This window comes from Hevea brasiliensis, chromosome 16 (assembly GCF_030052815.1).
Source record: "Hevea brasiliensis isolate MT/VB/25A 57/8 chromosome 16, ASM3005281v1, whole genome shotgun sequence".
NCBI lineage: Eukaryota > Viridiplantae > Streptophyta > Magnoliopsida > Malpighiales > Euphorbiaceae > Hevea > Hevea brasiliensis.
Window position 1 is genome coordinate 66,282,422 of NC_079508.1, and position 26,415 is coordinate 66,308,836.

The following is a 26,415-nucleotide window of genomic DNA, read 5'->3' on the forward strand; positions in this document are numbered from 1 at the left end:
GATATTCTCGGTATATATAAAAATAGTATTCTTTCATCTATAAAAAAGAAAATTTTTTTTGTGATATTAAAAATTATAAGAGATAATACATGTACATTGAATGCACACGATAATCTCTCGATTCAGGATGTAAGTTGAAAATAACAAATAACTTGTGAATTACTCTATTTTTTTAATATAATATTGCCAAACCTGTGTTAATTTTTTTTTCTTAAGTTTATGTGCATGAGAAAATAATTTTCCAACAATTTTGCCAAGCTGAAGTACACGACGTTGTTATCAGTCATATTGTTGGCATTGCTTATCGTCATAATCATTATCTTTAAAAACAATTAAAAAATAAAAAAAAAAGAAGGCAGAGAATCTTCTGGACATGCCTACATTACAAGTGATGGAGAATGCCCACAGCACAAGTGTAGGCATCCTTAACAAAGAAAAGAAAGGCGTGTAGTTATATGGGAATCTGTCCATGTTTAGGGATGCCCACAGTATAAGTGTAGGCATTCTTAATCAACTGATTATTCATTTTTGCTTTATCACTTCTGCACGCATGTACAAAGATTGAAGTACAAATTGACATCTTTCTTGGATGGAGAATTACAATAAAATGAAATAACTCAAATAAGGAAAGAAAAAGCTGTAGTGGTTTCGATGCTTTTCTTGAGCAAAAGCAGATGCTTTCATTATCTGGAAGATCATACAAAAGCTTATATATTGACAGCAATAGTAAAAGGCTTCCTATCCTACCACTAAACTTTCTTTAAACTAGAACTTAAAGTTTAGTATGGTCATATGATTGCATCAACTATTATAGCAGAAATATGCAGCTGCGCAAGCACAGTTCATGATTTTGCTCACTTAGGGTTCTAAGACAAATCTTGAACGCTCAGAATTAGTTATGGTTCAAAATGGGAACTTTCTTATTATGGCAGCATGAGAAGAATGCACCCATTATTAGCAGCGTACCTAGGACCTCTTTTTTGCATTATAGCAGACCATGAGCTGCAGGCTTCCACTTCATTACCGAAGCGTCCCTAAGGAATTGCTTCATCAAGCTTGCAGTTGCAGCATGTGCAAGCGATTTGTTATGCTCTTGTTGTTCCTTGGTTGCTTCTAACTTTGACGTTAGTTCCTTTATATCCTTGGAAATTTGTTCTATTTCTTGATTTTTCTCAACAAAGGTGTGATCTGTGTACTTTCTCGCCTGAAGAACAAAGTGGGCACGTACAACTCGCTTCAGATGATCAATAATGAACTGAATTCTGAACCCTGCAAGCTGCACAAATTTTAAGCATGCCCACCACTCCTGAAGTATACCTTCAGTTATGTCTACAACTTTGGTTGTTCGCATGCGGTGTATGACACTGCATAGGAAGCAAAAAATGATCGACTTCAATTTGGGACTCAATGTGGACTTGGCACCGACATCCCCGTACTTATCAAACAAATTTTGAAAAGTAGGGACAAGCGTGCGAGAGACGAAGTAATCCCCAACAGTGACAAATTCTTCATCATGTTCTGAGACGAAATCTGGAATATCATCATTCAAAATGGCAGAATCGAGCCTATCCATGAACTGCGTAAATGCCTCTTCTGAGTATGGAAAAGTACCTTGATCCTTGCATGCAAGTGATGCCTTTCCTCTATTTTGTATAGCTGTTGCAATATCATTGAGTTCTATCTGCTCAGTTGTATCTAAAGAATCAACTATATCTTCCAATGACTTAGGTATGACCTTTACTTTTTCTTCCAGTGCAACCTTTTCTGTCTCATTTTGCTCCATTTCTTTAACTTCCAAATCTTTACTAAACACCTTACTAGTCATGTGTCTACCTACGGTTCTCAATTCCACATCTCCTCGCTCTCCCCTTAGTGATGCCACAACCTGGCAAAGAACACATGATCAAATCAAACAGCAGAGCTTGGTGATGTCTACTGAGGGGTTAATCTTTGAAAATAAGATAGTGATGTTAACATACCTCGGAAATCACACACTTCACATCACATACCATAGGGCAACCTTGTGCACAATAATAAACACAGAGTCGTGGGTCCCTTCTTTCTTCACAAGCATCACAATAAAATTCATCATCTTCATCTTCATCCTCAACATAAAAATCCTTGAGGGTGAGTGGATCTACATGGCATTTATGTTTAATGGTGCAGGGTAATGGACCACATATAAGGTGGAGATCAAAATTGCATTCCATGCAACGGAATGCAGAGGAGCCCCTGCAAGAGCTATAACAAGCATCACATTGAAGTTCACCATGTATGTTCTCCACAACAGTAAGAAGATGATTGTGACCCTGATATTTTACAGTGGGCTTGAGGGAAGCACATTCAACATCTACTATGAAACTGCATTTTTTGCAGCAGAAGGCAAAGTAACTGCAAGCCTTGAGACATAAATTGCATTTTACTGTTTCCGACTTTTGCGAGGCCATGTTCAGCAGAGTGAGAGGGTGCTCTGGATGAAAAGGATTCTGGATCTCTTGTGGCAATTGTGCACATGATTTGTGTAAAAAGAAATTGCACTTACTACAACCATAGGCATTGCCCTGGCAGCATTCTCCACATTCATAGCAATAAGCTTCATCAGTAGCTTTCTTTTCACTGAATATCAGTGGATGGCCATGGAAGAAATGCTGAATTTTTGTATGGCCACCGGATTCTACAGTAGGCAGTAGGGCACATTCGAGACATATCTGGAAATAACACTCACCACAGCGAAATGTCAAGCCCGAGCAATCCTTGCCACAGCCATCACATTTATAAGATGGCGTTGTGAGTAGAACAAGTGGGCATTCATGAAATAAGTGTTGAATCTTTCTATGTAAAGCTTCCATGCAAGATTTATGGAGGTAGAATTTACATTGGCTGCAACCATAGATGGAACTCAAACAGAACTTCCCACATATTCCACAGCAAGTTTCAAAATCTTTCAACTGTTCATAGAGGGTCAAAGGGTGCCAATGACTGAAATGTTGAATTTGATCCTTTTCACTTTCAGTATTTAGTGTAGGAATCAGGGCGCATTCAATATCCAGACTAAAAACACATGTCCTGCAGTAATACCTAAAGGTCGAATGCTGTCTATAGCAAGCATTACAAGTAAAGGTGGGGGATATTCTAAGGAAGAGAGGGCATGGGTGAAAGAAATTTTGAATCTCTCGTGGAACCTCAAAAGGTCTATTAGAATTCATTGTAGACATTAAAGAACAATTGACACATAGATGGAAGTAACACTTGCCACAGCGGAAGGTGAAGCCAGAGTAGTGTTGGTGACAAGCATCACACTGATAAGAAACATTTGCTAGTAGAATAAGAGGACACGGATGAAATGAGGGTGGAATCTTCCGAGGCAAAATCTCCATACAAGATTTATGGAGAAAAAAATTACACTGGCTGCAACTACAGGTTGGACTTGAGCACAGCTGATCACATATTTTGCACCTAACCTCTTCAATATCTTCTATCTTCCCCTGAATTGTCAAAGGATGCAAATGACTAAAGTGTTGAACCTGCTCTTTTTCACCTTCAGAATTTATAGTGGGAATGTTGGCGCACTCAATATCTATATTAAACTCACATTTTTCACAGTAATATGCGAAGCCAGAGCGAAGCCCACAGCAAGCATTACACATAAATACATATGATACCCTTAGGAAGAGAGGGCATGGGTGAATGAAATGTTGGATTTCCAATGGGAGTCTGGAATGGCCTTTGGACTTTTCTGTAGAAGTTACAAAACAATCTAAACACAGATGGAAATAGCACTTACCACAGCGAAAGGTCAAGCCAGAATGCTCTTTGTCACAAGAGCCACAGCGATATTGCTGAGTTGTAAGCAAAGTGACTGGGCAAGAATGGAACGAGGCTTGAATCTTTTGAGGCAAAAATTCCATACAAGATATATGGAGATAATAGTTGCATTGGCTGCAACCACAGGCCTGAGTGAAGCAGAGCTTTCTGCATATTTTACAGAAAGACTTGTGATCTTCGATATCTCTAAAGAGAGTCAAAGGATGGCGATGACTGAAATGCTGGATATTTTTTTCTTGCCCATCGGATTTTATAGTTGGAAGTTGAGAGCATTTGATATCCATATTGAATTCACATGGTTCACAACTGTAAATAAAGCCTGATGTTTCTTCATAGCAAGCATTACACCTAGAAACAGGAGCAATTCTGAGGAGGAGAGGGCATGGATGGAAGAAATGTTCGATCTGTTTTGGAAGCTGGGTGCAGGATTTGTGGAGGAAATATATACAAAGGCTACAACCGTAGGTCTGACCTGAGATGGGTTCTCTACATCCCATGCATATCTCCTCATTCGCCTTCTCATAAAGCTTCAATGAGTGCTGGTGCAAGAAATCGATCTCCATTTCTGTTTGTTATTCTTTGCAAGAAATTAAGCTTCTTTTTTTCCTGGGATTGATCGGGGATAGCACCGCTGCTGGGTAGTTTGGTAACTATCAAAGGTCTTTCTTTCCCACTGTCCCAAGTCAAGACAAAGTCTTTGCCATATATATATATATATTTCTTGTACTCTCTTTTTTTAATTTTAATTTTGTCATGTTAATTGTTAAATAATGTTTAAGTGATCTCCAGTTGTCATCATTGGCTGTATTCCGAAATGTCAAAAATCCAGGCTAAGCGAAAAATTCAATGGGATAGCTCAGCTGATGATTTCAAGCTTAATAGTCCCTGGGGAAATAAGCAAATGCAATATCTGATCCCAGACGATCTTAGTCAAGTTTTTCATTGCTCTGAGCTGGTATCATCAACCATCGACCTCATAATTAATCCCTGGTTTGTGTTTTTAGCACATAGCATTGTAGCAGTTATTCATGCAGGTCATACATGCAATAACACACATGAGTAAATCCTATAATTTTATAAATATCTTATAGATTTTTTTTTAAATATAATCACATTTATATATTTATTTAAATATCATTTATTTTTTTATATTAAATACTTATATAAAATTACTGATATTAAATAATTTCTCAATGGTTCTAAAATTAGCCACGTAAAAGTTTGGTATTAGGATTAGGATGAAGAGTGGCCACTTTCATTATCCTCAGATAGACGGGGATAAGGCTGAAAATTTTATTTTTGGCACTGATCTGCAGCTGTCGGGACCCAATGCAGACAGCCCATTTCAAGGATCTATTGATTTCAACGGCCAGCCATAAAAATTTAAAAAATCATTTGTCGACGCAGCGACGTGTTCTGCCATATTAGGGTAAATGGCATGCCGCCTGTTCATCCTCAAAATCGGAAAGCTAAAGATGTCTTCCTCGTTCCTCCCATAAATTTGATTGCCAGTCTGTTCGGACGCTGATTCTACTCACAACCTGACCTCTAGTCATTACCCTCTTCCCGCTCGACACTTTCGCCTTCAAAATAATGCAACGGCGGGCGCAACCCAAACTTATGCGGTTAAAGGTTCTCTTTACTCGAGAAAATTTATAACATGGTAACAAAGCTGCAATCCAATGACGGCGAGAGATCTTGGAGTAATTGATTCTATACATATAGCTTATATGAAATAGCAAATCAAAGTAAATTAATATTATAATAATAAATTAATAATAACAAATTTTATAAAATAATTATTTTTTATGAGTAAAAATATTTTAAAAAAAAATTAGAATTATCTTTTAATTTAATTATTCTATTATGATTAATTTACTATTTTATATATTAATCCTATATCAAAAAACAATAATATAACATAATTTCCCGATATGTATTAGTTTATATTTCATATTTTTTCTTTTTAAATTGTTTTAAACTACACTTAATAAATTTGGATACTAATTAGATTATTATAACATCTTTAAAAATTGTTAATATTAACCAATCGAATTTTAAGTTGAATTAATTTGTTTTTATATTTTAATTTCATTGATAAATTAATCTCGTAGTAACATAATAATTTGGCTCCCGTGAAAGAATTCATCAAGATAAGATTGTCATTCATTGTATTTCTTTTATTATTGGTGAGTATTATTCAGTTTAAATTGAATAAATTGAATCGAATTGTCTTAATTATATAATTTAATTTGACTTTTAAAATAATTAGGTTTAGTTTAATTTTATATTATAAAAATTTAAGTTATTTTAATTCGGTTTAATTTTAAAGAGAAAAAAATCAATTGAACCAAACTAAACGAAATAATTTTATTGATTTTTTATTTTATTTATTTTTATGAAGAATTTATGAATTATATATATATATATAAATTATTTATTTTCATTTATTAATAGTTATTAAGTTTAAATCAAGATTAAAATCAAATTAAATAATTTAAAAATGAAGTGTAAATTAAAAAATAATAAAAAATTAAAACAGATCAATTTAAATCGAACCAAACTAAAATAAAAAAATTTAATTTAATTTAATTTTTTATTTATTTTAATTTAATTTAATTTTTAAAATTTATAATTAAAATTTTATAATTTAATTTAATTAAATTCATTTCAATTATTTGAATGGAATTCTCACGTACTTTTTATGAGTTAGCTTTGCAAGTGTTTTTTTTTTTTTTTTTAATACAAATAATCATGCTTTGTCAAAATCAGAAATGCGGGGCTATGGATAAGATGTGGATAAGCTTTTCAAATGGACGCTCATAAAATAACATAAATCCTGTAAGGGATAATACGCCAGAATATGCCACATCCATCACTTGTCAACGGTACATCTTGCATTATTATTAAAATATATTAATTAAAAATATTAAAAATTAATTAAAAGTTAATTTTAATATATTTTAATTGTAAACTTATTTTTTAAATTATATATATATATATATATATATATGTTACTTTACAAATGTGTAGCGCTATTAGAAATTCCACATGGACCATACATATCCCACCTCGATCCTAGACCAAGACCCAATAAATTACCCTCACCGTACACGTGTGATATTCGCTTATGAACCCGTGAAAGCAATTCTCTATTAAATTAATGAATGAAAATTCAAGGATTTGTAATGAGTTTAATTATTTTTAAATTAAATATTTGAAATTGAATTTAGTTAAGATTAATATATTGATTTTAATATAATAAAATTTGAAATAAATATTGAATATAAAATTATTTAATTCATTTTACTTAAAAGCCATCGTATACACATTCTAAAAATTAATTCAATTGATAAACAAAATAATTTATTAATCATACATAAAATTTTTTATAAATATTTTAATTTTAATATTATTAAAAAATAAGTTTAATATTATTAAAAAATAAGTTTAATATAAATGCAACAAAAAATAAAATAATTTTTTTTTCAATATCAGATAGATCATCAAATGAAAATATTACCCTTATTTTATAGGCTAACTAATCAAATGCTTTACTGCACATAAATTTGATAAAAATTAATTTTTTTATATTTAATTTAAATGTTAATATTTATTTTTAATAAAATTATTTTTAATATTTTGATATAATTTAATTATTAAAATAATAAAATAAAACTATAATATTTCCACTTTAATACTTTATTTTTTATTTTAATCTTTATATATTCAATTTAAATTTTCAATAAATTGTATTTTTATCACTTTTTTAATTCATTTTTATTAAAAATAAATTAATATATTATAATTAAAATACATCATTACTTATAAAAATAATTTTAAAAAATAAAAAAATACACAAAATCAATATTGAAAGTTTATCATGATATACATCTACAAATAATTATATTTGCATTACTATAATTACGTTTTTTTTTATATATAGATGATGCTACTTTATTTTTTTTATTTTTAAATCTAACGGTCTTTTTCTAATATTATAAAAAAGCAAAATTGATATAAATATAAATAAATTTTGAGAATAAATATCAATAAAATTTAAATAAAAATAATTAAAATAAAGTAAATTAAACGACAATTTGAAAGTATTAGATAATAGAAAAAAAAATTTAATAGTTTTCAAATGACATAAAATACTTACTATTTATAAATAAGATGCAAAAAAAATTAAAATAAATTTGGTTCAATAATTAAACAATTTAAACTAAAAAAAGGTTACACCATTAATTTTGATATTCAAAGTTTAACAATTCAATAGTTATAGATTATAAAATAATGACAATATTTAATAAATCAATGATCATTAAATATAATTTACTATTTTTAAATCACAAATTAACAAATTTGATTAAAAAATAAAAATATTAACATAATAGTATTAAAGAAATAAACTAATAATTAATAAGTTAAGTTTTTATTAAAAAATGACATGTGTCAATTTCTAAAAAAATTTTAACCTATATAGATAAATAAATTTAAAAGAAATTTAAGAACAAAGATTTGTCTTAAATAATCTTACATCCTTATAAATTTTAAATTATTAGTTTTAATATTTATGTAAGCAATAATGAAAGGTATGTCATTTAAATAACAAAAGTATTTTATAATATAATAATTTAAATTTATTTTATAGCTAAAAGTTAAACTTAAAATATCTAAAATATAATCTAAAAATATATTTAACGTCATAAAATTAAATGATCCTTATTATCCTTTAACTTAAAAAATCATATTTTTCTTGCATTGGATGAATGAATCAAACTGAAATTAAAATTCTCAAATTTAATAAAATCCTACAACCAATTATTTTTTATTTTGCATTTGAAGGTATATGTTAATTTTTATTAATTTTAATGAAATTAATTTAATCATGTATTTTTTGTTCTATATTTTAAAAAAATAATTATTGATATATTTATTGCATTTGGAGGACTGGCACTTGCACTTGCACAATTTAGAATAGTGGTCAACGAGAGTCTCATTTTCATTGACCAGATTAGCGGCTAAGCAGAAAGGACAGAGCTCCGCGAAGCATCAAACTCTCTCGCTGTCTCTCTTTTATTTCCCTCGCCTGTGAAACCCAGGGCCTAGGAGAAAGGCATTAGACATCCATTTCTCGGGCCATGTTACTGCACCTTCTCAGATCAGGATAGTATCAATTTGCATATCTATCCGATCCGAATCCGAGTCAGAATCAGCCATGACTAGGCGGTGCTCTCATTGCAGCCACAATGGGCACAATACGAGGACCTGCTCTAACCGCGGGGTCAAGCTCTTTGGGGTCCGATTGACAGACGGGTTGATCCGCAAAAGTGCTAGTATGGGCAATTTAAGCCATTATACAGGGTCTCCCAACCCGGATGGGGCCCACGCTTCCCCCGGCGAGACACCCGACCACGGGGACGCTGCTGACGGCTACGCTTCCGAGGATTTCGTTCCTGGGTCTTCTTTGAGCCGTGAGCGAAAGAAAGGTTAGGCAGATATAGTTCCATTACTTATCTTGCAAATTTGAGCTTTAGCTCGTTTTCTTCTTGGATTTTGTTTAAGCGAATATTTGATGTGGAATTGTATAGATATATTGCTGTGTTCGTGAGCTTCAGAGAAGAATTAGACTATCAAGTATTTCTACTGTAAATATGAGGATACACTTGTATGAATGAATAAGGGTTAAAAAAAAATGTATTTCCAAAAAAAGGGGATAAAAAAAATGTCATCAGGGAGCAAAAAAAAAAAAAAAAGTAGTAATCTGAAAGAAAGCGGTAATTTGGAACTTGCCACTGAGTTAGATCAACAGATTGAAGTAACCTGTAACCAAGAAATCTTTCCTTGGGTATAAATGAAGTTGTAATGTAAATGAAATTGCAAGTTTTATTAGATGTAATCATATAGCATGTGAACAACTCCGTTACAAGTTTGCAACTAGATCAAGGAATGCAATGGCTTATTCATCTGGACTTAATCTGAGAGGTTTCTGAACATGACTAGTTGTTTATGCACGCATACCTGCATCCGTGCAAGATGTTGAAATTAATTTCATCTATGGAGTGGATTTAGTCTGTTGAGGTTCACATGAGTAAAGGCTTGCTGCAATTAGCATTAGAAAAAGGAGAGAAACAAGGAGATTTCTGGAATCTTGACCCCTTGAAACTTGTTATAATTACAAGGACCTGCGGTGTTTTCTATAACTGATAACAAGGGGCATTCAAAATCAGATCTTCAGTGAGCCAAGCAGCTACCTGCAAACACAGAAAAGCTTAGAGGGGAATCCTAGCCTTAGCTGGGAATCCTAGCCTTAGCTGGGAATCCACTTTGATAATTAAGTTAGAAGTCTAGAACTCTTAAAGAATATAATTCACCAGAGTCAGATGATTTATGTACCTGACTGGGAAACTATTTATCGTTGAAAAAGTATAGCTTCAATCGAATTTGTAGTCCCATTTAAAGTCTCTCTCTGGGGCAGTTCAAAGAGGGCTAAACATGTATAATTCTTTTGGAATTCATCTTGCACAGTTGTATTATGAAGAAAGAATTCTTGCACGTAGAGATGCTAACATGGTTAGGCTTAGTCTTAGAATAAGACTACAGTTCATGTTCCGGTTCGGGGACAGAAGCTGTGCAATGATACAGATCCGACTCAAAATTTCCATTTGTTATCAGTAACCCAACCCTTTGTTGTAGAGCTAGATTGTGACATGAAAGACGTGGACATGGAATGTCATTCGTTGTTGTTGATCAGTTACAAAAATATTAAACTTAGCTTAAAATAGCAAATAATTTCATTATGCCTAGACTGGTGTTTATTTATTCCATACACGCCATTTAGGTAGAAGAAATCTTGTCAGCATGGGGCCTTTCTTTGAGGATTGTCCCTTAAGTCTTTCCCTCAATGAATAACACAAAGTATGAACTTCTATGTTTTACTAGAATAACACAAAGTATGAACTTCTATGTTTTACTATCTTATTTTGGATACAGTTTGTGTGGGGTAATTCTGTATTTGAGGGGTAACTATTAACTGATTTTGTTTCTTGCAAGTATGTTTGCCTCCATTGTTTTTGGGCAATGAAGTTCCTGCAATATGATTTGCTTCAAAAAAATCTTCAATATGACATGCTGATTTATTCCACAAACTGATAACTTAAATTATACAAGGCAGAAATCCCTGATGCTTTGAGTTTATTTTCAATTTTCTTGTCCTGATCTAATTTATGCATGACCAAGGCATGATAGAGGATTTTCTACACAAGAAAACATTGGCTAACAAATTTTTAAGTTAGAAGTGACGCTTTCTTGTGTTAGTTAAGATTGGAGTCTAAGAAGTTTCTGAGGCATATATAATCATACCTTACATTTGAATGTAGAGATTTGAAATTGATAATATATGGTTTTTCTTTAATTGATTATATTCATGAATCTAGGTTAGGTATATGAATGTGGAAAAAACTTTGAGAGAAGATTTGAAATACCTTATAAAAAAGTGTTATTTCAAATTCACTTCAAATGAGTTCTCAAACACATTCACAAGTCTAGTTTTTGCTGATGAATCTAATAATTAAGGAATGGCCTAACTTTCATTCAAATAATTTATGCTAAAGTAAAATCTAAATCCGTCATTGGAAATCATTGTATCCAAGCATAGCATTAGATGGTTGTGTTGCTTTTATGGCATGCATTCCTGTCTATTTTTGAATGACATATAATAAGTTGTGCAGGCGTTCCATGGACTGAAGAGGAACATAGGATGTTTCTACTTGGCCTGCAGAAGCTTGGCAGAGGTGATTGGCGTGGGATTGCACGCAATTATGTTATATCAAGGACACCTACTCAGGTGGCCAGTCATGCACAAAAATATTTCATCAGGCAAAGCAATGTTTCCAGGAGAAAAAGGCGGTCCAGCCTGTTTGATATAGTAGCTGATGAAGTAAGCACCATGCTTCTTCCCCTTCTTCCCTTTATACTTGATGAACTAATCATGCATGTGCCAACACTCATACTTTGTTCAATTTAAAACTATTACATGATATTTGGTCATTACTTTGGAAGACAGGCACAGATAACATAGTTAGATGTGTCCTTTTGGTCTTCTTACAAGTTAATTTGGTGGGCTTTTCCAACATTCATCTATGGCTGACCATAGAAGAACAAGTTATGTTTCCTTAGACATTAACTTGGACAATCCTATCTCAATATGGTTCTTATCCAAGTTGAGGATCATACAATTATTTTTATGTGGCTTAAATTTTGGATATGTCTTTATAGACCTGAATTGTGAGTTGACACGAAAGTTTCGCGCTACGACCCGATTGGTATAAAAAGTGAGGTCTATGGCGCTAGTGGAGGGCACGAGTTGCCCTGTGGTATGGACTAGTTTAAATATTGTAATATTCTGCCCTTTGCCCTTTACGATAGAGTTGTTAGATATTCGAGAAATACACTGGGTTAGTGTTTGAGAGTTCTAAGTGAATGCATCTTGCATTTTTTTTCTTGTCTTGCCTATAGACATTCTTATTATCTTTTCTTATACTGTATGATTATGCAATTGTGTGTATGCCTACTTGCTATAACAAGTTCTTTCTTGTTGGAGGATAATTTAGACTTCTTTTGTAAGCATTCTGTCTAATTCAACTAATCTTTCATAGAGGAAAACTTAGGTTTTAAGATGCCTTTGAATGCCGTCAGTGCCTTGTCATGCCTCTATGCTATTTTAGTCTTCTATTGACAAACATTCATCCTATACTTTCTCTTTGTTCATTTTGTGATATTTGAACCTTTATAGCCTTTTTTTTTTCTTTTTGTCTTGTTGAAAAACAAATCTTCTCTTGTAGTTATCTGATGTATATTCTTTCCGGTATTGCAGCCAGTTGACATTCCAATGGCATCACAAGAATTCTTGACTGTCAACCATCCCCTGACAGAAACTCCAAGTGATGATCCTGATCCTTTACCTGCTCCTCCTCCTTTGGATGAAGAATGTGAATCAATGGATTCTACCAACTCCAATGAGGCAGAAGCTGTTCCTCCAAAGCCAGATAGCCCACAGTCCTTCTACCCAGTTATATGCCCAGCTTATTTCCCACCATTGTTCCCATTTTCGTTCCCACTTAGGTCAGGATATGGTGCGGAGCCAAGTAAGGAGACACATGAGGTTCTCAAGCCGACAGCAGTACATTCGAAAAGCCCAATCAACGTTGATGAGCTGGTTGGCATGTCAAAACTGAGTTTAGGAGAATCTATTGGTGATGCTGGGCCCTCTTCTCTTTCCCTAAAATTGCTTGGAGGATCATCCAGACAATCTGCTTTTCACGCTAATACGGGCTCTAATGCTTCAAACATGAATTCAGGCAGCAGTCCAATCCATGCAGTTTAAAGGCAGCTTTGGCGGAAATGAGATTGTAGGTTTTTTCCTTTTTTTTTTTTTTTGGGTCGAAAGAGATGAGATTGTAGGTTTAGCTGGGTGCTAATGAGAGCTTGAGACATTACTGTTTATACAAGGCAACAATGTGTAGCCTGTTAGGGGTTCATTTACATATTCATTTGTGGGATCCTCAATAATAATTTTCCCTCATGTATTGGTAGCTTGTTATAGTTTATAGCTTCATGTAGGCTGGCTCTAGTATCTTGTCCGAAATTATTTCAATCTTTTAACGTCTTTATTAATTTAAGTTGTTTATTCGCTGCTTCTTTCCTAACTTTCTAGTATTGATGCTCCCAAGTTATTATTTATCGAAAATTACTTGGGTGATGGAGAACTTAGTCTCTAAGGAAAGCCAGCCATTTGAATTTATTGCATAAAGGTAAAATGTTATTTGTTTGTTTAAAAATATTGTAGAAACAATTTATTACCTTTTTTTTTGTCATAAAATATGAAAGAAATAGGAGATGTACAGCTGCAAGGCCCAATGGCCCAAATTCTATTACCTTCCCTTCCAACCTTAACACCGCTTGCCATCTCTATTGCCATAATTCAGGACAAAGCCATGAACAGCATTCTTAATTTCCACAAACGCACAACTAAATCATGGACCAAGAAAAAAACATCAGTTCCTTACAGATCTCCACTCTTTGTTTTACTCGTCTCTGTCTTCACAGTCTTCTTTTTTCTTGTGCTTTTCACTTCCTATTCTAAAACCTCCAATTCTCTTTTGCATAAAACCATAAATCCCCAAATTACTCAATGTAGCAGATTCCAAGCCCTGTCCGGAGGAGAGAAGTTCCTCTGGTACGCACCGCACAGTGGGTTTAGCAACCAGCTATCGGAGTTCAAGAATGGGATACTGATGGCCGGTATTTTGAATAGGACGTTAATTGTGCCACCGATTCTTGATCACCATGCTGTCGCTCTTGGTAGTTGCCCTAAATTTAGGGTTTCGGGGCCTCAAGAGATCAGGTTTTCCGTTTGGGATCATGCGATTGAACTGATTAAAACTGGGAGGTTGGTGGTCTTTGTCTCTCTCTAGTCTCTATAAAGACACATGCGGATATGGATGTTTTCATTGTTTTGTATGTATTCCCTATATTCGTTTCTTTAATTGGTTGAAAAGGGGTTAGTTTCTCAGTTTTCCTTTACTTTAAATGCTTCTGGTGTATATAAGGATTAACTGAAGAGTTTTTTTATTGGATGCCCGATATAGTTGACCTTTTTGCTTAATTGTCTATAGCAATTCAATTCAGCTAATATTTGGCTCTTTTCTGGGTATGCGAAACTGTAGGAGGAAAAGAGAAATTGAAAAGCAGAAGGTACAGAATCTTTGTTTTATGTTTTATGGTAATTTTCAGCTTACTGGGTTCAGTTGAATATAGGTTTTGTTCCGTAGAATTCCAACAGAAATCTAGGATCTAGGATGATAGTTTTTCTTTGTGCAAAAATCAACTTATATTTGGTAGGGTGTGATGAAGTAGAATGTAATAGAACTGAATGGTCTTTCTATTTCTATGTTTGGTTACAAGAATGAAAGTTATTTAACGTAGTGACAAATTTTATTTCTAAATTTAATTCATTTGGTGGTGGTGATGATGGCAATGGCAGAGTGGTGGCAGTAAGGGTGTTGTTGATAAATAGAAAAATTAGTAATAGAGTAAAGTAATCATCACACATTCTTTTTGATAGGTAATGAGAGTCACTTTAGCTAAAGTTGTGGAGATTATATGATATAATGAGTGTTAGGGAAAAAAAAAAAATCCTTTGGTGCAACCACAGTAACAAGACATGTTACATTACATCTTTGATTACATACTAGTAAACATTGCCTCAATTTACATTTGATCAAACCAGCTTTATGTTTTGATGTGTTGTTTTCTGAATGTTATGCAAAGGAATTTACTCCTATCTGTGGGCAAAAGACAGTTAAGTTGCTGAAGTTTGGATTTTGCATATGATTTGCCTTGCTTTCTTTCCATTTGGAAGATTGGTTAATGATTTTATTATTATTTTGAAATGAATAGACAATGTTATACCTTTCTCAGATTGGCCTACATGCCATGTCTTTGCAGGTATGTCTCCATGGTTGACATCATTGATACTTCATCATTGGTGCCTTCTTCCATTCAAACCATAGATTTCAGGATTTTTGCATCCTTGTGGTGCGGTTGGAATAAGGATTTCACTTGCATAAATGATTTGAATGCTCGGTCCTCTTTGTCTGAAAGCCTTATGCAGTGTGGATCTATAATATCTGGGGTCAATGGTAATATAGATAAGTGTTTATATGCTGTAGATGAAGATTGCAGAACCACAGTTTGGACTTACAAGAATGGTGAAGAGGATGGAGTATTAGATCCATTCCAACCTGATGAGCAACTCAAGAAGAAAAAAAACATTTCATATGTTAGGAGGCACCGAGATGTATCTAAGACGCTTGGACCAGGTTCTGAATCTGAATCTGCCACTATCCTGGCATTTGGAAGCCTTTTCAGTGCCTCATACAAGGGTTCAGAGCTGTATATTGATATCCATGAAGTTCAGACAGATCAAAGGATACAATCTTTGATAGGGAAAAGTAAATTTCTTCCCTTTGTTCCCGAAATCCTAATTGCAGGGAAGAAATATGCTTTAGAGACCATAAAGGCTCCTTTTCTTTGTGCCCAGCTCAGATTGTTAGATGGTCAGTTTAAGAACCACAGGACAGCCACTTTTCTGGGCTTGAAACAAAAGTTAGAATCTTTAAAGCGGACGGGTCATCAGCCCATTCATATTTTTGTAATGACTGATCTTCCTCGAGGTAATTGGACTGGGAGTTACTTAAGTGACTTGGCTAGTGACTCAGACCATTTTAAGTTGCACTTTCTGAGAGGAGAAGAAGACTTGGTGATACAAACTGCAAAGAAAATTGCAGCTGCAGGGCATGGCTTAAGACTTGGACATATTCCATGGATTAATGGAGTGAGCAAGATGAAGATGCATTGTCCTTACCAGAGATTGCCTGACATACTTCTATATATAGAGGAAAGTGTTTGTGCTTGTGCTTCACTGGGTTTTGTTGGGACTGCTGGATCAACTATTGCTGAGAGTATAGAGTTGATGAGAAAATCTGATGTATGTAGAACGTCCTAATCTAATTCCTACATGACATTTGGCTATGCAAGTTTGATGAATCTGAGCATTTCGCTTGCATATTTTTCAGCGAAAACATAGTTGTGCTTTCTTGGCTACCCTAAGACCCTATGGCTATGTTTGGAACTTTATTAGGGAGGAAAAGAAAAATAAAGAAGGAAAATAAAAATAATGTAAGATTTATTTTTCTCTTTCTTGTTTGGATATTAGAGAGGAAAATAAAGAGAGAAAGCAGCTTTTTAAATAGTAAAAGATTTATTTTGTCCTTTTTATTTAAAATTAAAATAAATAACTATAAGAGTAAAAAAGTAATTTTATTTATTTTTCATCCACTCTCTTTAAAATGAAGAGAAAATAAATAGTGACACTCCATTATTATTTTTTATTCTTATTTTTCATTTCTCTCAATTTTGAGAAAATATTTTTATTTTTCTTTACAATTTTCCTTTCCCTCTTATTTTACTCCAATTTAAACATAGCTTTATGTGATGGGCAGTCTGCTACATTGGGTCATTGATTGACACTGTTCATGTCCATCTTTGGACAATTAATTGATATAGTTGAAAGTTAGAATCATTTTGATGGCAAGTGTTTCAGAGTTGTGAATACTCATTTCTCATGAGCAGTGATACTGATGTTCGACAGAATTTTTGTACTATAATTCACAGCTCAAATGTGATTTTCCTATGGCTATTATACAAACACGAAGTCCGTGAGTAATGATGGATTAATAATTTCGAAAACTTTATGTAACAAAAAATAATTTCAAAATTGAATATAGATTTTCCTGATCCTGAAGGTTATGACATGATACTGGACTACAAAACCACTGTGAGAGTCGATTCATTTAGATGGGTACGCCATTCTCATTAATTTTTTTTTTTTTTTATAGCTAGCACATGCTCGTTGGTTGCCTTACCTTCAATATAACAAAATAAATAAATAAATAAATAAATAAAAATTATTTCAGTGTGTCTAATAATTTATAGAAATTTATTACCAAAAAATATAATAATAAAAACGAAAAATAAAAATATGACAAACGTGTAGAAATCTCTCCGGTCCACGAAGTCCAACAACACTATTGAACAGAAGAAAATATAATAAATAAAGAACATGGAAATCAACTGACCTTAGCGCGGTATCGTCTCATCATCCGTGAAAAGATAGGTCTGTTTGTTACATCATACGCTTTTTTCTCCTTTCTTACATTGCTCACAAGTCCGATAACATTGCAGCAACAAGGTTGTTGGATTTCGTTCACCAACGATGGAGGGCGTCGATCACTTGGCTTACGAGAGGAACAAGGCGAATTTCGATGTCGACGATATGAAGATCGTCTGGGCTGGTTCCCGCCACGCCTTCGATGTCTCCGATCGCATGGCTCGTCTCGTCGCAAGCGATCCAGTAACCTACCTCCATCCCTCTCTTTTATTATTATTATTTTCAGAAATTAGGTGCTCGAGAGTGAGAAATTTGTTTTCAAGCTATCTGATGCTGATTTTTGTGTCCTTAATCCAATTCTGTTTCGATTCTTAAACATTTTAATTTTACTTAGGTATAACTCCTTGAGCTAATATACTTTAAAGTGTATGATTTTAAGTTCTTTCTTAATTGAGCTTCGATTCATATGATTGATCAGGTTCTTTTAGCCGCGCAATAAGTTCTTTTGCTGTTTACCAGCTCTCAAACTTGCCTCGTTGTTCTTTTGCTGTTATTTTCAAAATTTTCAATTTCTTTTTTGGATTACTTAGTTGTGAGGCTGCTCATCTCGCTGAGGATTCCCAAATTTTGAGATTCTGCAATTTTTTCTTGAGAAAATCTCAGGCAAACCTAGTCCTTATTTTTTTTTACTTTTTTTTTTTTTAATTTTTCCCTGAAACTCTCCCTCCCAGTGCCCAATTCAGCGGGACCATAATGGTAATGGAGCTTTGACTGTTATTTTGCAGCATATTTTTAACCTACATTAGTTATTTTTGGCTTTTGATACTTGTCCTTGTCACAATCTGTCCTCGTCATATATTGTTCCTTGTCACAATCTGTCCTCGTCATATATTTTTTCCAGGCTTTTCGAAAGGATAACAGAGTTATGCTAAGCAGGAAGGAACTGTTTAAAAACACTCTGAGGAAAGCAGCTCATGCATGGAAACGCATCATTGAGCTTCGCCTTTCTGGTGGGTCTTTAATTGGGTTCCACTGTATGCAACTAAAAATGTTTTTGGTTAACCTTCTAACATGCATGTTTCATTATTTACAGAAGAAGAGGCGAGAAAGTTGAGATTTTTTGTGGATGAACCCGCTTTTACAGATCTTCATTGGGTAAGATTTGTTTCAATTCCATAAGCATGTTAATTATATTGGAACTAACATGTTAGTCTTTAGAGAGTGGCTTTGTTGTATGATAAAGTTATTCTATTTGTGACCTGGAGGTCACAGGTACAAGACACAAAAACAGCCTCTTTGCAGGCTAGGATGCACGGAAACGGGAGGCGGGAGCGTTTCCCCTTTCTGGAAATGTTTCCTTGCCGGAAACGTTAGGACACGGCGAGGAAACGTCTTTGGGCCGTTTCCGTAATTCCTTGAAATCGAAAACTCGTTGCCTTCGCCGGACACGCGTTTCTTAAAAAAAAAAAAATAATAAGTCGCACCTCCATGAAGAAAGGAGAAGGCAAAGAAAAAAGAAGAAGAAGAAGAAGAAGAAGAAAAAAAAGAGGAGAAGGAGAAGGAGGAGGAGTACCTGTTGCGGCAGCATGCCGGCGATGGGAGGTGACTGGTCTCTGCTTCCTTCCCCATCCGATGCTGCTCTACCAATCAGCCTCCCTTACCTGATGGCGTTGCTCCTTCTTCATGGCTCTGCCCCTTGCCCGAATCTCCTATTTGAAATTTTTTTTAATCATTATTTTTTTTTCAATTTTCACTATATTAAAACTTTCAACCTTTTATTTTCAGCATTTTAATATTAGTTTTATTATTCTATATATTTATTATTTCAATTATTTATAATTATAAATATATAAATAATCTAATTAATTAATTAAATAATTAATTTCATTATTTTTTCTTTTTTTAATATTTAAATTTATTATAACTAGAACTTTCAAATTCATATATATATATATATATATATATATATAAATATTTCCCTATATTTTTTATATTTACGCGTTTCTCCCACGTTTCCGTTTCCTATATTTTTTAAAATGCCGTTTCCCAGTGTCCGTTTCCTCGTTTCCCCGTCTCCGCGTTTCCGTTTCCGTTTCCGTGCTACATAGTTTGCAGGTACGGGTTAAGGCTATGTACCTTCTCCAAAGCCCACAAGTGTGGGATGCTTCGTGTATTGAGTCACCCTTTTTATTTTAGTTATATTGGAGCACACCAGATACCTGGAATCAGTGTGTTGCTAAGTCTTTTTTTTATCATTATAGTGTAATGGAAACTTGATATTAAAAGGCCAAGATAATCTTTGCATGTTGATTTCTAAATACATTATAAAAGGGACCCTTAGTATCTATCTACCATCTGATTCTCTCTCTGTTGTGGTGGGCAGGGAATGTTTGTTCCAGCAATTAAAGGACAAGGCACTGAAGAGCAGCAACAGAAGTGGCTACCTTTGGCATATAAGATGCAAATAATTGGCTGCTATGCACAAACTGAACTTGGTCATGGCTCCAATGTTCAAGGGCTTGAAACCACTGCAACATTTGATCCTGAGACAGATGAATTTGTCATTCATAGTCCCACACTAACTTCAAGCAAAGTGAGTAAACTGTTTGATGAGAGTCTCATCCAATTACTTGTGATAGATTAATTTTGTGCTAGCAGTCTTAATTTTACGCACAGGATAAATGTTCATATTATTCCTTTTAAGTGGTTGCATGTCCATGTCATGCGGGGGAATGAAAGTTAAACGGTATGTGAAATATGAAACAACAAATTGATTAAGATTTTCAATCATTGTTATGTGAAAATTCCCCTCTTTTTATAGTGGTGGCCTGGTGGATTGGGTAAAGTTTCCACGCATGCTGTTGTTTATGCGCGTCTTATAACTGATGGTCAAGAACATGGAGTACATGGTAAGTCGCTACGGCCATTGTTCCAAATTTCATGTTTTGGAATTGCTGCATTGAACATTTATGTGATAAAACTATAATTTTCAGGCTTTATTGTCCAACTTCGGAGTTTGGATGATCACATGCCTCTTCCAGGCATAACAGTTGGTGATATTGGAATGAAATTTGGTAGTGGGGCATATAATACCATGGACAATGGTGTTTTAAGATTTGATCATGTGCGCATCCCAAGGAACCAAATGTTGATGCGGTAGATTTTCCCCTCTCCCAAATGATTAAACTTTAAAGTTACATTTGTTTTCATGTAATTATGATTAATTATCTTGAATTGTCTCCAATATCGGAAGCTGGAATCAAATAGGTTAGAAGTTTTCTAACTGTCACTGTAATGCTGAAACATTTATGAATAGGTGAAGTTTGAATACTGGTCTTTCATAGCACCAAATCTTTGCTACTATCATCGTTGTCATTTAAAAATAAAAATGATCTGATTTTTTTTTTTTTAAATTGTTACAGAGTAATGCAGGTTACAAGGGAAGGGAAATGTGTGCAATCTAATGTTCCACGGCAATTGATTTATGGCACTATGGTGTATGTGCGGCAGACAATTGTATCTGATGCATCCTCTGCTTTATCACGGGCGGTTTGTATTGCTACAAGGTATAGTGCCGTCCGCAGACAATTTGGTTCTCAGGAGGGTGGTGTTGAGACCCAGGTATTTTTTTAAAACCAAAATCACTGTAATCGTTGCTCTGAATTCTTTCTTTATGGGAAAATGCATTTGATGAAATCTGTGAATGAGCTGACTAAAGAAAATTGGTGTGCATGATGTGTGCATCCACATTGCTCTAATATAGGGAAATATTGTTGAAAGTTTTATTATCTGGATCAGGTTGTCTACTCCCTACAATCCTAATAGGAACTTTCATAGACTAATTGTTTCTGAATACTGCTAGCTGTAGAATCTGCACTATATAAAGTATCTGACGCATTCTTGCTGGTTTTGTACATATATTTGTACCATAACTTGTTGAAGTGACTGTAAGCTGTACTCTTTGTTCAAATGACGCTGAAATGCCTGTTTAGTTGTTAATTAGGAGTACAGTTTCCGAGATTTTATTGCAATTTTTTTGTCTTGCCATAAATTGATTGGTTGATTGGACATTATATATTTTAATTGTTCTTAATGTATCTAATGTTCCCAGTATCTGCTCTTTTTTAGGTGATCGATTACAAAACTCAGCAAAGTAGACTCTTCCCTTTGCTGGCTTCTGCATATGCTTTCAGATTTGTTGGTGAATGGTTGAAATGGCTTTATATGGATGTGACTCAGAGGTTGCAAGCCAATGATTTCTCAACATTGCCTGAAGCGCATGCATGTACTGCTGGTTTGAAGTCTTTGACTACTTCTGCAACTGCTGTATGTCACTAACACTAATATTTACCGGTTTACCTCCAAAACTTGTAAATCAATTTTCTTTTCTTTAGTTTTGGTTAAATGTCTCTTCCTCTCTCCCCCTCTAGCTTTGCTACATTCCCACCCCCCACCTAAAAAATAAAAAGGATGAACTTTCAGTTAACAAGAATTCACATTGGCTGCAGGATGCCATTGAAGAATGTAGGAAACTTTGTGGTGGACATGGTTACCTTAGCTCCAGTGGGCTTCCTGAGTTATTTGCTGTTTATGTTCCAGCCTGTACATATGAAGGAGACAATGTTGTGCTGCTTTTACAGGTATGTGGAACATAAATTATTCTCAATTTTTTTTTTCTGATAAGTGAAGGTATGAATATAGTTAAAGAGCACTCTGGGTTGTGATGTAGAAGTGTAGAACCAAACAACTGACAAATGAAAAACCTGAAAAAAAAAGTCAGAATATTTAACATTACTTCACATTCAATCAATAGTCATCTAAAATTGAGGGGTCTATAAGAATATTTATGTAGAAATGTATCCTAATGCTATGCTAAACCCTAAAGTTTCTAACTGGTAGTCCTGCATCTGGGTGCCAACTATAAATGAAGTCATCTAATCCTTATACATTAAGATTTCTCATTTATGTGGCAAGAATTTGTAATTAAAATCCTTCTATTGAAGTCAGCACGCTATGCTGATTGTCCAGGACATTCTTATTCATTTAGGATTGCTAGACTTGGGACATGCTTGAAGACAGGAGTTCCAGGACTAATTGGGATATGTATATATTTGGTGAATCTATTGTTGGCATGTTGCATGATGTAATTTTACTTTTAAACTTTTATTGATATTCTACTTAAAAATTCTTTTGCAGGTTGCTAGGTTTCTCATGAAAACTGTTTCTCAGCTGGGTTCTGGAAAGAAGCCTGTTGGAACAACAGCTTATATGGCACGGGCAGAGGATCTTTTGCAGTGTCATTGTAGTGTTCAAAAGGGTACCCATTTTATCATTTTTCCTTCTAGATTTGCTGCTTCATTGCTGTTATTGTACCATGTCAAGTAATTATTTATGGAAAGTGTAGTGGATTTAATTATTTATGGAAAGTGTGGTGGATTAAGTACATAATGTATAAGATCAATATGGGTTTACAAAGATTGAATACTCTTGTGCTTGGATTGTAACTTCATCCCAGCTAACTTTTCTAGGGAGTGGATATTTGTGTCCTTAGCAATATTTGTTTCCTCTGTTGCAGCGGAGGATTGGTTAAAGCCTAGTGTATTATTGGAGGTATTTGAGGCCAGGGCTGTTAGGATGTGTGTTGCCCGTGCTCAAAGCCTTAGCAAGTTTCCAAATCCTGAAGAGGGTATGCCTTCTCTGCCTTTTGATTTATCATTCTTTATTGGCAACTAATTCTACTGATTTTATGCTAGCAATTTTTAGTTGTTTGGATAAGCTGAAAAGGGGATAAGGATTTGATTATGAAATTACATTTTTTGCTGCCTCTTCTCTATGTTTTTCTGTGCAGATAAGGTCAAGAGTGGTTTCTTTTGGTTTTCATAGTTCCTGTAATATAGTGTATATAGATTATGTACTCCCATTTATTATTTCTCTTGCTTCAGGTTTTGCTGAACTCTCAGCTGATCTTGTTGAGGCAGCAATTGCTCATTGCCAGTTGATTGTTGTTTCCAAGTAAGCTTAATCATCTTTATGCAGTTGATTCATATTTACTTTTAAAATTAACAATTCATTGTATGCTCACTGTGTTCCGGTCACTTAACATATTGGGAACAACTAGCTATTGACTTCCAAAGTAAATAAATAGTAAAGAAGAAGAAGGAGGAGAAAGGGTGTTAGCTTTAAAATTTTGACAATAGGGTATTTCTCCCTAGAGCAGATGAATGATGAACTATGCAGCCCTGTTGTCACCACATATTTTTAATTCTTCTATGCTGTATCAAGAGAGAATTAATTAAATTTCCTCACTAAAAAAGGATATGGCCCTGCTTTTTGAACTTTTTGGTGAAATCTCTTTTAATATCATAATGCCTGTGATTTTTTTTTTTCTTGTTTGGGAAAGTGAAGGGAAAAAAGGAGGAGGGGAGGATAATTAGGATGCTGGTCCTAATTCGCTTGGTTTTTCTCTTTGTTGTGCTTATCCCTATTAAACTTTCTTTCATTGCCAGGTTCATTGAGAAATTACAACAAGATATACCAGGGAAAGGAGTGAAACAACAATTGCAGAATCTTTGCAATATTTATGCTTTGAACCTCCTTCACAAACATCTGGGTGATTTTCTATCCACCGGATGCATCACACCCAAGCAATCTTCACTTGCAAATGATCAGCTCAGATCTTTATATTCCCAGGTTAGATTCTGGTGATTTGTTTTTATTCATTCTACCTATCTTCGCATTTATGCTAATCTAAGATATGCTTGACATCATGGATTAGGTCCGTCCAAATGCCATTGCACTTGTTGATGCATTTAACTACACTGATCACTACCTTGGCTCAGTTCTTGGTCGCTATGATGGAAATGTGTATCCAAAACTCTATGAAGAAGCATGGAAGGATCCACTAAATGACTCAATTGTGCCTGATGGCTACCATGAATATGTTCGCCCATTGCTGAAGCAGCAGCACCGCAATGCACGACTCTGAAGAGTGTAAAGGACTATGCTGTTGGATCTCTATGCTATATTGTTGCGAGTCATAATGCTAATAAAGCTGCCCAGAAGGGTCACCAGAAAGGCAAAAGTTAGGTTTTTATTTTCTTAGAAACCATTAGATTAGTCATGAATTCTCGTTGATAGTCATTTTTGCCAAGTGCAAATTAGTGGAAAATTGTTTATGTATATTTGGACAAATAGCATGTTATTTATATATTGATCTTTTGTTAACTCAACCGTTCACTCTAAAAAAGAGCGTCGTCTATTTTTGACAAAAATGTAGCAACTCTTGTTATAGTTTCAGCCTCCCATACCCATTTACCTTGAGGAATAACGGAGAAGCTTCCCTCTCTCGGTAGTCACCGGCGATGGGAAGCTGTTATCACCATGGAGCAGCTTCTTTTTTTATTTTTGGTAGGATTGTAACGTTCGTTCCGTTATTTACCAGAATTTCGTTCCACCATATTCCAAACCTTGACTCGTGCATCACTTTCTAAAAGAAATGAGCCACGTGGTGAAGTCATCTTATGGTGGAACTCGTAGAGCGCAGAGTTAAGTCCAATTTAACCAGGTCATGTGGAAATGGTTAAACCCCTTCTCTGAGACCACCTTGCATATATACACCCTCCAGCTCCACCGTAATCTGGTGGCAAGGAAGGCCAGCCGGCCAGGCCAACGCATAGTTTCTATATTGGAGGACATATAGGGCGCAAAAGTAACTAGTTCAATTAGGATGTCAGAGCCACCAGACAATAGCAGCTAGTTCTTTAGCATGTGTAAGGATCCCCCAGAGAGCATTGGATTTGTTAATAAAGAAGCTAAATGTAAGCATTCGGTCGATCAACGTAAAATAAAAAAATAGAAAGAAAGGAATTTGTGAAAAATTGGACAAACTAGATTTACAGATGAAGCTTTTATTGACAAGAAATGATCTCAAATGGAATTTTTCAAGTTCAACTGCTCCTTTTGCTGCAAAAGAAGGCAGAGCTTGGAAGACAAACGTATTTCCCTACAATATTAGTTCAACCAATGATCTTTGATAACAAGCTCGAAAGGTAAATGGCCTTCAGCAATGAACAATAAAAAAATGCAGGTCAGGTAGCCAGTACACAATTCAGTGATTCAATCTTTTCAGCATTGAAAAGAATTTGGTAACAACAAAAACGAAGCACTTGAGTGCCATTCAATTCCATTTTCTGATATCAACAAGGGGTTTGAGTACATGCTTAAAGGGGAAAGCCTTCGATGCGTTATTCGTATGGAGGAATAGAACTGCTAATGTTTGTGGGGAAGCAATATATAATGAAGTTCGTCTGATGAGTGAAAATAACTTGTGCCAATGTGGCATTATATCATTCCTCTTGATGCACCTTTTCATTGTAACCTGATAACAATCGAACAAGCAACAAAGAAAGGCTTCAAAAAGAGACACCTAGGCAACTAAAAGACAACTGAACACACAGCTGACATATTAAGAAAACTAACAAGGAAAGCACAAGGCCAACACATGGAGAAGAAAACAAAGCTCTGCCAAAATACAGTTCTGCTAGAAAATATGAACCAAATAAGAGCTAGGAAAGTCCGTGGCTAAATTGGCACGTGCCTGTTCCTAGTCTTATTACTCTGCATAGACTGTCAAATATGATTTTGCTTCTGAAGAGGGTTGGCCACTGAACAGACGATTTCTTCAATTTGTAATCAATTTCTGCCAAAAGTACCGCTAATTCCATCTCTCTAGAATCGCATCATTTAAATCCCGAGCAACTCTTTTTTTTCCCCTCCTTTTACTAAATTTCTTCAAGAAATGGGGGGAAGTGGTGAAGGATGTTTGTATTGAACGCGCTTTGCCATGACAGAATCCT

The 26,415-nt window shown here is 34.5% G+C and overlaps 4 protein-coding genes across 6 annotated transcripts; 3 read left to right on the top strand and 1 right to left on the bottom strand.

The window, feature by feature from the left end:
- Positions 1 to 497: 497 nt before the first annotated feature.
- LOC110646097 (uncharacterized) lies at positions 498 to 4,526 on the bottom strand. Its single transcript, XM_021799431.2, has 2 exons — positions 1,980 to 4,526; positions 498 to 1,885 (listed from the first exon to the last, which is right to left on the bottom strand). The coding sequence occupies exons 1-2, from the start codon at positions 4,386 to 4,388 to the stop codon at positions 986 to 988; spliced, it is 3,309 nt and encodes a 1,102-aa protein (XP_021655123.2). The 5' UTR covers positions 4,389 to 4,526; the 3' UTR covers positions 498 to 985.
- Positions 4,527 to 8,816: 4,290 nt separating this feature from the next.
- LOC110646082 (transcription factor KUA1) lies at positions 8,817 to 13,444 on the top strand. Its single transcript, XM_021799416.2, has 3 exons — positions 8,817 to 9,317; positions 11,559 to 11,767; positions 12,704 to 13,444. The coding sequence occupies exons 1-3, from the start codon at positions 9,047 to 9,049 to the stop codon at positions 13,211 to 13,213; spliced, it is 990 nt and encodes a 329-aa protein (XP_021655108.2). The 5' UTR covers positions 8,817 to 9,046; the 3' UTR covers positions 13,214 to 13,444.
- A 283-nt stretch (positions 13,445 to 13,727) lies between these two features.
- On the top strand, positions 13,728 to 16,587 carry LOC110646081 (O-fucosyltransferase 30). Its single transcript, XM_021799415.2, has 2 exons — positions 13,728 to 14,278; positions 15,337 to 16,587. Exons 1-2 carry the CDS (start codon positions 13,746 to 13,748, stop codon positions 16,394 to 16,396), a joined length of 1,593 nt encoding a protein of 530 aa, XP_021655107.2. The 5' UTR covers positions 13,728 to 13,745; the 3' UTR covers positions 16,397 to 16,587.
- Positions 16,588 to 17,481: 894 nt separating this feature from the next.
- Positions 17,482 to 24,784, top strand: LOC110646087 (peroxisomal acyl-coenzyme A oxidase 1). Of its 3 annotated transcripts, none has more exons than XM_058137682.1 (15): positions 17,482 to 17,537; positions 17,635 to 17,803; positions 18,462 to 18,570; positions 18,654 to 18,715; positions 19,944 to 20,153; positions 20,382 to 20,469; positions 20,554 to 20,716; positions 20,983 to 21,181; positions 21,689 to 21,886; positions 22,069 to 22,200; positions 22,757 to 22,877; positions 23,136 to 23,246; positions 23,503 to 23,572; positions 24,067 to 24,250; positions 24,336 to 24,784. In XM_058137682.1, the coding sequence occupies exons 2-15, from the start codon at positions 17,666 to 17,668 to the stop codon at positions 24,543 to 24,545; spliced, it is 1,995 nt and encodes a 664-aa protein (XP_057993665.1). In that variant the 5' UTR covers positions 17,482 to 17,537; positions 17,635 to 17,665; the 3' UTR covers positions 24,546 to 24,784. The 3 variants fall into 3 exon arrangements, with proteins under 3 accessions (XP_057993665.1, XP_057993666.1, XP_057993667.1); XM_058137683.1 differs by lacking the exon at positions 17,482 to 17,537 and adding an exon at positions 17,549 to 17,566; XM_058137684.1 differs by lacking the exons at positions 17,482 to 17,537; positions 17,635 to 17,803 and adding an exon at positions 17,873 to 18,421 and having other exon boundaries at positions 18,455 to 18,570.
- Positions 24,785 to 26,415: the final 1,631 nt, after the last annotated feature.

What these genes read in the sequence shown, in the direction of transcription:
- LOC110646081 (XM_021799415.2), top strand. Translation starts at nt 13,746, where the DNA reads ATGGCCCAAATTCTATTACCTTCCCTTCCAACCTTAACACCGCTTGCC. An exon ending in GAACTGATTAAAACTGGGAG is followed by an intron (nt 14,279 to 15,336) that starts GTTGGTGGTCTT and finishes ATGTCTTTGCAG; the next exon opens with GTATGTCTCCATGGTTGACA.
- LOC110646082 (XM_021799416.2), top strand. Translation starts at nt 9,047, where the DNA reads ATGACTAGGCGGTGCTCTCATTGCAGCCACAATGGGCACAATACGAGG. An exon ending in GAGCCGTGAGCGAAAGAAAG is followed by an intron (nt 9,318 to 11,558) that starts GTTAGGCAGATA and finishes TAAGTTGTGCAG; the next exon opens with GCGTTCCATGGACTGAAGAG. An exon ending in TTGATATAGTAGCTGATGAA is followed by an intron (nt 11,768 to 12,703) that starts GTAAGCACCATG and finishes CCGGTATTGCAG; the next exon opens with CCAGTTGACATTCCAATGGC.
- LOC110646097 (XM_021799431.2), bottom strand. Translation starts at nt 4,388, where the DNA reads ATGGAGATCGATTTCTTGCACCAGCACTCATTGAAGCTTTATGAGAAG. An exon ending in TGAAGTGTGTGATTTCCGAG is followed by an intron (nt 1,886 to 1,979) that starts GTATGTTAACAT and finishes GTTCTTTGCCAG; the next exon opens with GTTGTGGCATCACTAAGGGG.
- LOC110646087 (XM_058137682.1), top strand. Translation starts at nt 17,666, where the DNA reads ATGGAGGGCGTCGATCACTTGGCTTACGAGAGGAACAAGGCGAATTTC. An exon ending in CTTTTACAGATCTTCATTGG is followed by an intron (nt 18,716 to 19,943) that starts GTAAGATTTGTT and finishes TGTGGTGGGCAG; the next exon opens with GGAATGTTTGTTCCAGCAAT. An exon ending in ATGTTGTGCTGCTTTTACAG is followed by an intron (nt 22,201 to 22,756) that starts GTATGTGGAACA and finishes ATTCTTTTGCAG; the next exon opens with GTTGCTAGGTTTCTCATGAA.